At 37.8% G+C, this 11,896-nt stretch overlaps 1 protein-coding gene across 1 annotated transcript; it reads right to left on the reverse strand.

Annotated features, from left to right (window-relative positions):
• Positions 1-362: 362 nt before the first annotated feature.
• On the reverse strand, positions 363-9,458 carry LOC139947112 (LDL receptor repeat-containing protein egg-1-like). The gene is made up of 8 exons (XM_071944955.1): positions 9,162-9,458; positions 7,234-7,353; positions 6,258-6,380; positions 5,296-5,418; positions 4,432-4,557; positions 3,509-3,631; positions 2,434-2,556; positions 363-1,702 (listed from the first exon to the last, which is right to left on the reverse strand). Exons 1-8 carry the CDS (start codon positions 9,256-9,258, stop codon positions 1,581-1,583), a joined length of 957 nt encoding a protein of 318 aa, XP_071801056.1. The 5' UTR covers positions 9,259-9,458; the 3' UTR covers positions 363-1,580.
• Between the last annotated feature and the right edge of the window lie 2,438 nt (positions 9,459-11,896).

Genomic DNA, 11,896 nt, shown 5'->3' on the forward strand with positions numbered 1-11,896 from the left:
CAACACTCGTATCAAAGGCCTCGGCTTACTCTAACAGCCTCATGCTATTGCTCCTTTGTTGGTAGCTAAGCCTACAAATTTAATTCCTAGTTACTACTTATTATTTGCGTTAATTTTGTGTGACTTGTAGGCGCGTTTTGATTCTGTTACCTTTAGATAGATGTGTAACACATTTTTATATAGATTTATTTATTTATTTATTTATTTATTTATTTATTTATTTATTTATTTATTTATTTATTTATTTATTTATTTATTTATTTATTTATTTATTTATTTATTTATTTATTTATTTATTTATTTATTTATTTATTTATTTATTTATTTATTTATTTATTTATTTATTTATTTATTTATTTATTTATTTATTTATTTCCAGGCAAACAGTATATACAAAGAATAAGCAATAAAAAATAAGACTACACAGAGAACAAGCCTGCGGATAACCAAAAAGCGAAAATAATCACTATCAAAGGCGATCCAGACAACAACAATAACAAAGGCACAAAAGGGCACAAGGACAAAAACGTCATAAAAATGGCACATCAAGTATATATTATATACTGATCAATTCTCATTGCACAATTTTCCAATAAAAGAGTATACATCATATTATTGAATTGAGTTGTATACCCGCAAGTTTATTACTATGATCACACTATGCGAAGCTTCAACCGTCACCCAAATAGCACCAGTTTAGGTTTTGCCTTTGTGTCTATAGGTTTCGGGGTTTTTTTCAGTGAGGAGGCAATTTCGTACGACTCGTAAGCATACAACCTCTATTTAAGATGTTCCGTTGACACCACTTGCTGCTCTCTTGTACATAATTAATTCAATTTTTCAGAGTTTTGAGGTCTCGAAATCAAGCAGCTGCAGAAAGCACACAACTTCGTGTGACAAGGGCGTTTTTTTGTTCATAATTATCTCGCAACTTCGACGACCAATTGAGCTCAAATGTTCACAGGTTTGTTATTGTATGCATATGTTGAGATACACCAAGTGAGAAGACAATAGGTGTCCATTGTCTTTAACATTATAACTATTGTGGTTGATACCACACAATCGTACTACAAGGCATCTACTTTATTAAAAAATATAATAAAAATTCAATATAGTACTACAACAAAAAAGTGTTCGTTCCTCAAGACAATAGGTGTCCATTGTCTTTAACATTATAACTATTGTGGTTGATACCACACAATCGTACTACAAGGCATCTACTTTATTAAAAAATATAATAAAAATTCAATATAGTACTACAACAAAAAAGTGTTCGTTCCTCCAGCATAAGTCACAACTTGATATTCAATTTTGTTTAAATGGTAGGAAAGATGTTTACAATTTGAAGAAGACAAGTGCCCATACAAACGTGTTGCCTCTGTGTTTATTGCACCTTACTTGCAGACTGCCACGCATCATGTTGTACAAATGGAACAACTTTCTCGTTTGGTAAACCTAGCGTTAAAGATAACGAGGGAACACACAGGGCTGAAGCGCTATAATAATTTACATTAAAAAAAAAAATTATTAAACAGTATAGTCGCGTATAGACTAAACTAAGGCATTGGTGGTCTCCATGATTACTTCTTGCATTTCTTCCGCACTACAACGACAATGACGATGACAGTGACAAGATAGATGACAAAACCGATGACAATTCCTGCCATCTGACCTCTACTCCAATAGTTCCAAATAGTGGGGCCTGGAAGAAACGATTAAAAAACAACAATTTTGTTTTCACAAAAGTATTGAAGTTTTAGAGAATTCTAAACAATTAAATAAACTGAATCTGTGAAAGGTTCCATATGAGGCATCATTCTGCAATAATGGTGTTTTTACCAAGATTGAGACCAAAATATGTGCATGTTTTTGAAAAATATGTTGATAAACACCAAGTAAGTATACTGTTGTTTTACCAAACGTTTATGTTATAATACACCATTGGTTTCAATTGATATTGTAACATTTGGGGCAAAATAAAGTTTTGACAACCGGTTTAACACAAACTGAAGTCCGACCATCTGAATTCTGCAATCTGGTTGCATAATACAAAGTGTCAGGTTCTTGCGTACTCAAAATTAAACACCATAAACAGTCAGATTAGATAAAAGCGTGTTTCATGTTCACTTCAAATAAAGTAATTATGTGTAGTTTAGTTCTAACACGGGAGAGCGGTTTGTAGATCTCTTTCTTTTCTCAAAACTTACGACAACAAGCTATGACACATGAGTTTTAAAACTCTTCAGAATTGAATTACGCTTGTAGTTGTCTTCTATCTTTTTTTCAGTGGCCAGTCTGTCCAATCGTAGAAATAATGCTAACGAGTGTTTTCTTTTTTGTATAATGTTCCTTTTAGCAGGCCCAAGTTTTCTCCTTCTTGGATTATCGTGGTGTCAAGAATAAACAGATAAAATATTGAAAATTAATACATACAATAAGTCGCGGCTTCGTCGTCACCATTGAGGCAATCCGGTTGGCCATCACAGACGAGGCTCCTGTCTATACATTGAAGATTTGACGGGCAGACGAAATAGTTAGGATGGTTACAACCATTATCTAATAGCCAGTCAATTGGGAAAATAAACAAAAAGCGTGCTTTAAAAAAAATGTTTAAAATCTTGGATAGTGGCGTCAGTTTCACAGTGAAAATGTTAACAGCTTTAAAAACAAATTTGTATTATGTCGATGATTCTATGAGAAAAACCCATTACTTTAATTCTCATTGTTTGCAGTAACCACTGTTAAGTATAGGATTTGGATTGCCTTCTCTCTCAACGGACATCATCAATTGATGAATAAGTTGTAATTCCAGGCCTGATAATGCTATGAGTTTAAAGCGGCACGGACTACTTAAGACGGCCTGGACACTGTTGGTAGTTGTCGAAGACCAGTTTGCTCATCACTTGCTGTGTCACAACATACGCATAAAATAACAAACCTTTGAGCTGAATTGGTCGCCGAAGTTGCGAGATAAGAATGAAAGAAAAAATACCCTTGTCACACGAAGTTTTGTGCGTTCAGATGCTTGATTTCGCGAAACCTCAAATTCTAAACCTGAGGTATCGAAATCAAATCAGTGGAAAATTACTTCTTTCTCGAAAACTACTCCACTTCAGAGGGAGCCGTTTCTCACAATGTTTTATTTTAGGCTACCAATTACCTCTTCCCATTACTCGTTACCAAGTAAGGTTTTATGCTAATAAATATTTTGAGTAATTACCAATAGTGTCCACTGCCTTTTTTAAGTATAGAATGTGGACTGCCCTCTCTCAAAAAAACATTATCAGTGGTCTACGGTAAGCAAGATATTTGCTTTATCAAGCAACGATCTTGGGTTCGAGTCTCACTTGAGGATCTTTTTACTTGGGGTAATTCTTTTTCGCAGTATAACTTGCTTATTACACATCAGTATTAGACTACAAAAAAAAAAATATATATATAGTAGTTATTAATTTACTATAAGCTCTGGGTGAATTTAAACTGTTTTTATAATTAAGACATTACTTACCACAGCCCAATTCATCTGATTTATCATCACATTCATTAAAAACGTCGCACTTTTGACCCAAATCGTAGCATCCATTTCCATCATTGCATTGAACAGCACCAGTACCATCCGTACAGGGCGTAACTGGTGACACAAAATGACAGAATATTTGATCAAATTTATAAATCGAATGTTTTGGTTAAAAGGCAGTGGACACTATTGGTAATTGTCAAAGACCAGTCTTCTCACTTGCTGTATCTGTATAAAATAACAAACCTGTGGAAATTTGAGCTCAATCGGTCGTCAAAGTTGCAAGATATTATTTATAGAAAACACACCCTTGTCACACGAGGTTGTGTGCTTTCAGATGCATGATTTTAAGACCTCAAATTCTAAATCTGAGGTCTCAAAATCAAATTTGTGGAAAAATACTTCTTTCTCGAAAACTACTTCGCTTCAGAGGGAGCTGTAATCACAATGTTTTATACCTTCAACAGCTCCCCATTACTCGTTATCAAGTAAGGTTTTATGCTTATAGTTATACTAGTACCAAAAGTGTCCACTGCCTTTAAAATCCTGAATCAATTTAATTAAATTCAATTCATCTTTAATGGTCGTGCCATCACGGAGGAAAATTTCTTTGCATTAAAATGCAATACATACACACAATACTAATAATATACGTTTCTGAAAATAATGCGTGAATAAAATGCGTCAAAAGCCTAATTTAAACGCAAATCACTAAATATCATAGATCAAATAAGCACGCAAATTAAGCTTACCGTTACGCAGCGCTATGAAATTTGGCCCAGATTGGACTTTAATTTGAACAATAGGAAGTGTAAATTTGCCACGTTTCCATCCAGAAGTTGTTTTTGTTTGTGATTTTCAGTTGCAATTGAAGCAGTCGAGCATAAACAGATACAATAAAGCTCAATACATACGACAACCAGCAGGTTCGCTTTCGTCTTCACCATTGATGCAATCCAGATTGCCATCACAGACCATAAACGTTGACACACATTGACGAGATGACGGGCAGTAGAAAGACAAGGTACCGGTACAACTATCTAATAAATCAGTCAATTGGGAGAATAAACAAAAAGCGTGCTTACCAAAAATTCTAACATTTTCGATATTGTAGCGGCGGTGCACCCGATACTCCACATATCTGTTAGTAGTTAACAACAGCAAAGGGTAAGTGAAAGTAAATACTTATCAAACACTGTTTACTACCTCGTCAACCAGGTTACTACTTCTGTTAGCTAACTTACATTATGACATCTGAAATAGCCCGGCAGTCGCGCAGTTAAAATGTCGACAGCCCCATTGAGTCTTGGTTTGTTGACCTCTGACGTCACACAAAAACCATAACATGATTCGCGCGCATACCGCCGGGCAAAACCTTTGTGTTTTGGCAGCCAGCTAGAAAGTTTACGCAATCTTACTATGACTACGCAACTCAGTGCCCGGCGAAACATGACGAATATAGTGTTTTGTCAACAGAGGGCGGTTTGAATGTAAACATAGGCCACATCGTCTATACTGCGCGGACATTCAGAAATTGATACAAGTGTAAAACCGGTGTTTTTTATTTGAAGGGAGACTAACTCGATGGGTCTTATTTGGACACCCCATATCGAATGGAATTGAGGGTTAGATTTACCCAATGATTATTGGGTTATTTAGGACACTTCGAAAGGTGTGCACTTATTACAAGTGAATGCTGATGTTCCCTTTTTATAATTTTCTGTTTACTGTAAAAGGTTGTGTACTTTCGAAGTTGTTTTTACCAAGGCAATACCTACCACAGTTCAAGTCATCCGATTTGTCATCACATGTATTGTAATAGTCGCATTTTTCAAAATCACTGTAGCATCCATTTCCATCATTGCATTGATAATCACCAAATCCAGACACACAACGTATAGCTGAGAAGAAATGGACAATAATGTTTTGATCTGAGTATGTCTCGATTTGTTTTTTTATTTAAAACCCTGAACTTGCGATCAGAGCCATATTATACACAAAACACTGGAGGGCCATAGATCAAACCAATGTAATATTATTTTCTACGCATTTCCCCACAATTTTCAACTCGAAGTGGCTTCTTGGTGGCATACCCAACTAACGTGTAGAAATATTTGGGCTCATTAGTTGTCAAATAATTGATTTATTTCCCTAAATGGACGTGTCGTGGTCGTGCGGTTAAGAGCACCGAATTCAAACTCTGGTGTTTCTGATCAGCAGAGTGTGGGTTCGAATCCCCAGCCGTGACACTAGTGTCCTTAAGCAAGACACTTACCATTGCTTCGTCCTTCGGATGGGACGTAAAGCCGTTGGTCCCATGTGTTGTGTAACGAATGTAAAAGAACCCAGTGCACTTTTCGAAAAGAGAAGGGGTTCGCCCCGGTGTTCCTGGCTGTGGTTGCTGTATGTGCTGTATAGCACCTTGTAAACCCTTATAAGGTGCTAAATAATTGGGTCTCAAAATTCATCACTGCAATTACCTATCATTCTGAAAGTTTGTATATACTCAGCGCCTTGAGTACCTTGTTTGGTAGATACGTCCGCTATATAAGACTTCGATATTATTATTTATATTATTTATTTTTAAATAGCTAACCTATCACAGGAGCGAGGAAACACCCGACTTTATCCGCGAGGAACAAATATGCCATTAATACTATACCACACAATATTTTAAGAACAAATATTATGTGCCTTTCCCAATCATAAACAGATAGTAACAACAAAACTCAATACATACAACAATAAGTGACATCTTCGTCTTCACCATTGAGACAATCCTGACTGCCATCGCATACCTTATCCTTTGAAACACATTGACGAGATGACGGGCAGTAGAACGTGTTGTAAATGTTACACTTTTCTAAAAATCAGTCAATGGGAGAATAAACAAAAAGCTTGTTCACACAAAAAATGTAATATTTTCGATATTGGCGGCAGTCGCGCAGTGAAAATGTCGACAGCTCCATCGAGTCTTGTTTTCCTAATGGCGAACGTTCAGAAATTGATGCAAGTGTAAGATGCGGTGTTTATAATTATTTGAATGGAAAATAACTCGATGGGTCTTGGTCACCCCACATCGAATGGAATTGAGGATTAACTTGGTTTTTGTTCTTCTTTTGTTCTTGCATGACTGTACAAGTACAGACCCAGCCTTAATTTAAACTCATATTGTGCGGGAAAGATCAATATTATGTTACTTCAGTACAGTATTATAGTAAGGCAATATTATGGAGGACCAAAAGTGGACAACGCAATTTTCAAACTTTTTGATTGTAGAAAATGAGAATATACTTTCAAGTAAAGCCATTTTCTGCTAGCAGAAATTTGGAATTTACTTTTTGCCAGTGACCGGCGGTCGAAAAGTAGACAACCCAAATTTCCAAATTTGTACTAGCAGAAATTTGGGTTTTACTTTTTGGACCAAACCAAATTTCCAAATTTCTACTAGCAGAATTTTGGATTTTACTTTTTGGACCAAACCAAATTTCCAAATTTTTACTACTAAATTTGGTTTGGTCCAAAAAGTAAAATCCAAATTTCTGCTAGTAAAAATTTGGGTTGTCTACTTTTCGACCGCCAGTCACTGGCAAAGTAAATTCCAAATGAAGATTTTGAAAAAACTGGTTTTACTTGAAAGTTAGTTCTCATTTTCTACAATTAAAAAAAAATTGCAAATTGCTTTGTCCACTTTTGGTCCTCCAAACAATACTTACCACAGTTCAAATCATCTGATTTGTCATCACATGCATTATAAGAGTCGCACTTCTGGAAACTGTCGTAGCATCCATGTCCATTATTGCATTGATAATCACCCAAACCAGCTACACAAGCCGCTGAGAAGAAAAGACAAATAATGTTTACTTTAAGGCAGTGGACACTATTGGAAATTACTCAAAATAATTATTAGCATAAAACTTTACTTGGTAATGAGTAATGGGGAGAGGTTGATGGTATAAAATATTGTGAGAAACAGCTCCCTCTGAAGTGCCATGGTTTTTGAGAAAGAAGTAGTTTTCCACGAGTTTGATTTCGAGACCTCAAGTTTATAGAGTTTGAGGTCTCGAAATTAACCATCTAAAGGCACACAACTTCGTGTGACAAGGGTGTTTTTTCTTTCTTTGTTATCTCGCAACTTCGACGACCGATTGAGCTTAAATTTCACAGGTTTGTTATTTTATGTGTATGTTGAGATGCACCAAGTGAGAAGACTGGTCTCTGACAATTACCAATAGTGTCCACTGTCTTTAATTGATCTTACTTTGTATCAACAATTTTGATTTAAAACCCTGAAATGCGGAGTCAGAGTCTAATTTTTACGCAAATCACTGAAGGGCCATGTAGATCAAACCACACCATCTACAAGGTGCGGAATAGAAGTGTTTATGTTGGGCGCGATCGGTCAATCTGCGCGATCAACCGATCGCGCTGCGCTATTGAAATATCTATTGGTCGCGCAGCAATCGGTCGATCGCGCAGCAATCGGTCGATCGCGCAACAATCGGTCGATCGCGCAACAATCGGTCGATCGCGCAACATTCGGCAACGAACATGCGCGATCAACCGATCGTGCGGGAATGGCTCTGCGCGATCGGCCGATTGTGCAGGAATGATTTTGCGCGATCGCCCGATTGTGCAGGAATGGTTATGAGTGATCGTCCGATTGTGCAGGAATGGTTATGAGTGATCGGTCGATTGTGCAGGAATGGTTTTGCGCGATCGGCCGATTGTGCAGGAATTGTTTGGCGCGATCGGCTGATGTTCAGGGGCCGAATTCACAAAGATGTAACATTGATTGTAACTGCAAATCAATCGTAGTGAGATGTCACTATATAAATCACTATGGTGATACTGAAAATTTGTCCTGCTATGAATTTTATTGCTTTGAGAAATCGCCCCAAGGAATAGTTTACCTGCACGATCGGTCGATCGCCAAAACCCATTCCTGCACGATCGGTAGATCGCGCAAAATTTTTCCTGCACTATCGGTTGATCGCGCAAACCCATTCCTGCACGATCGGTAGATCGCGCAAAGCCTTTCCTGCGCGATCCGCTGATAACGGGGAAAAATACTCTTAGCGCAATCGGTCAATCGCGCAAAGATGTCATTGCGCGATCGACCGATTGGTGCACGATCGACCGATTGGTGCGCGATCGACCGATTGCTGCGCGACCAATTTATCTTAATTTGATCGTTCAATAGCGCAGCGCGATCGGTTGATCGCGCAGATTGACCGATCGCGCCCAACATTTACACTTCAAAACAGAAGTTACATAATCAACTAAATAATCATTACAATCGCTAACATTCCATTGTGAATACCATTTATGAAACTCTATGTTTGCACGAATGTTGCTATTATAGCTCATCCTTTTTTCACACTTCCAAATGAATAAATAGTAGTCTGGTCGCTGACAACAACAACAACAACAACAACAACGACAACTACAACGACAACAAAACAACAATAATAATACATCAATATCACATCAATGATGTCCATACAAAATGTTTTTGTATAGACGTATAGACAGACTCAACGCAATGGTAAGAAATTATTCAGTTTTAAAACGAGATTGGTGCGCCATCAATGCCGACTAATAAAACAGAAAACCGTATACATTACTGATATAATACCCTTACCTTCCTGCCCATATACATTGTACACGCAAGTGAAAACCATCACAGCTACAGACAAAATTAAAATGATTTTGACGGCCATTTTGTTGCAAGATCTCATACATGTCTAGTGTGTGTATTGACGGATTGATCATGTACATGAACGACACGGTTGGGCAAACCGGAACTCGTGACGATGAATACACAGGAACTTATAGACTGTTGTTAAATTTCTAGGAAAAATGGCTGCACAACTCACGTCATCATTATTATAACAACAGCAACAACCTTGACATGGAATTGTTGAAAAAGGCTATGGTATTTTTTATAAAGTTTCTCCATTCCATCATGTGAAAAGCTCAGGGGGGGGGGAGGGGAACCAGAAACTCAATAGCGAAAAGTCAGAAGGTTGGCTAGACTTCCAAATGGGTCGTTCCAGTGAGTGCGTCACTGCGCATGTACGTTGGTCAGTAGTCATCCACGGGTCGACTATAGGAACACGTTGACTTGGATCGGACGAGTTGGTCTAAGCGTTTGTAACCGTTTGTTATAAAATGCATTTTGTGTGATTTTACTCCAATTTAATCAAACTGAGGTTGGACGAATTAATAGCCTGGTGCCATGCGCAATGAAGGTTGGCATTCATTACTGTTATTTGGAAACGGGGAACATGGCCAAGATGGTGACAGCGTGGTAAAGGTCTATTTATAGACCGATTGCGCTACACAACGTCACAACCTGTAATGGGTATACACGGCGTACAGCATATCAACGTGCCTTCAAAAAACATGATTACTGTTGCAATTTTGTTAGACAATAAAGACTCAATGGTCGAAATAACTTTAAAGAATTTCGGAGTTTGTAACATGGGACCTTTCCGGTGGCTGAACAATGCCAGTTAAACACAGTTCCACCTACTAGGAAATTCCACGAGAATGTTCACACGATGTCATGTGTCTATGCATAGAAAGTGTGGTTTTACATTGCCCCCATTGTAATGATTTTGCAGTCAATATTTGCAATAAAAATCTCCAGAAGAAGCTGTAAATCCCTTTATTTTCAGCCTCAAATTATTTGATTAGAAGGCGTAGCTGTCAGCATAGAGTCGGACAACTTCGCGGTCTCCCTTGGCACAGCCCGACTTCACGCCGTGCACAGCGCAAAATCCACGGCGCGCGTGAGCTCGCTGAAACCAAAGTAATATGAGTCTAACCATATACTCTCAGAAGGAACCTCTTTTGTGGTAGAATACTGGAAATATCAAACAGCAAATTAATTTGGTTTTAATCAATGTCAAAAAATTCAAATTCATAAAAAGGGCTTCGTTTTGAGTTAAAAGTGTTATTTATCGAAAATACAGCCGATTGTGGTTCTTCGGTACGAGTCTTCCCGTGTCATTACTGTGTAGCTTTGTTTTTCTATACCCATTTTAGGTCACGTGATCACATGTAAACATTGGTATAGCGCAATCGGTCTATTATTATTTGAACCTTAGCTTGACATCGTTTCTAGGGTGACGTCCCTCAAATACACACAGTGGAATAGAATAACACTTCTTTGAGTTTTTTTGGAGTGCATGCACGTCATTGGGTTTACAGTGGGTACAACTGTATGTTAGGGTGCTGCAATAGACCTTATGCATTGACGTCATCCAGCCGCCATCTTTGAGATCAAACGGTGACGAAACATCGAAACGCACATAATAGATTGGCCAATGAACAACCTCCTTTTGACCTCAATAGACGATGTGACCTGTGTTTATATTCAAACCGCCCTCTGTTGACAAAACACTACGTCATGTTTCGCCGGGCACTGAGTTGCGTAGTCACAGTAAGATTGCGTACACTCTCCAGCTGGCTGCCAAAACACAAAGGTTTTGCCCGGCGGTATGCGTGCCAATCATGTTATGGTTTTCGTGTGACGTCAGAGGTCCATCGTCAAAACGAGGGCGCCGTACTGAAATGACGTCATGTGCATAAGGTCTATACAAGTAGATCAAAGTGTTGTTTGAAGCTTTGCATGGTGTGAATATAGGAGGAAACTATAAATAAATAGTAAACTTGCGGCTACAACCATGTGTAATTCTATTTTTGGGGAGTAATGTTTCTGATAAGAGCCGATGTGGTATCGACATTTCGAACAATTTACTCTGCTCGTCTTCAGCACAGTATATAATGCTCGTCATCTCATCAACATTGCAAACAAGTTATAACAATTCGTGAATGTTGAAGCCCAACTCACACACAATGGAGGCTCCACTCATAAGTCCAGCCCCTCTTGATGCCACTCCCATTATTGTACTGTTCTATATACATTTTGTATTGACCACTATTAAGCATTATATATCAGTATGTATTGTTCTTTAATAAGGGAATCGATGTGTGGTGAAGAGGTTTTCAACTAGTGGTTTAATCCCAACGAGGCCTGGTTCTTTATAATTTTACCGAAACGAAGTCGAGGTAAATTATAAAGAACACAGGCCTCGGCGGGTTTAAACCACTAGTTGAAAACCGATTGATTCCCATTCATTAATACCTTTTCGGTCAAAAACCTCATCACTTTTTGGTCAAAAATTAAAATAAATGCAGAAATTATAATTGTTAAATGATTTCTTTCAACACAACACCCCTCCAGAACTTATACCATAAATTAGTATAGCCTTTCCAATAAAATTAATAACTGACAGTTTTTGAAAGATTTTCAACCGGGACCTCTTGCCTGTTTCATTGTTGTTACAGCCAAGTTCAAGTGTACCTATA

This window comes from Asterias amurensis, chromosome 14, assembly GCF_032118995.1.
Source record: "Asterias amurensis chromosome 14, ASM3211899v1".
Taxonomy (NCBI): domain Eukaryota; kingdom Metazoa; phylum Echinodermata; class Asteroidea; order Forcipulatida; family Asteriidae; genus Asterias; species Asterias amurensis.

Bases quoted from the DNA above. Each gene is read 5' to 3' on its own strand.
- LOC139947112 (XM_071944955.1), bottom strand. From the start codon at position 9,258: ATGAGATCTTGCAACAAAATGGCCGTCAAAATCATTTTAATTTTGTCT. The intron at 7,354-9,161 runs GTAAGGGTATTA...TTTTCTTCTCAG, and splicing joins CAATGTATATGGGCAGGAAG to CGGCTTGTGTAGCTGGTTTG. The intron at 4,558-5,295 runs GTAGGTATTGCC...CTGATTTATTAG, and splicing joins ATCGGATGACTTGAACTGTG to ATAGTTGTACCGGTACCTTG.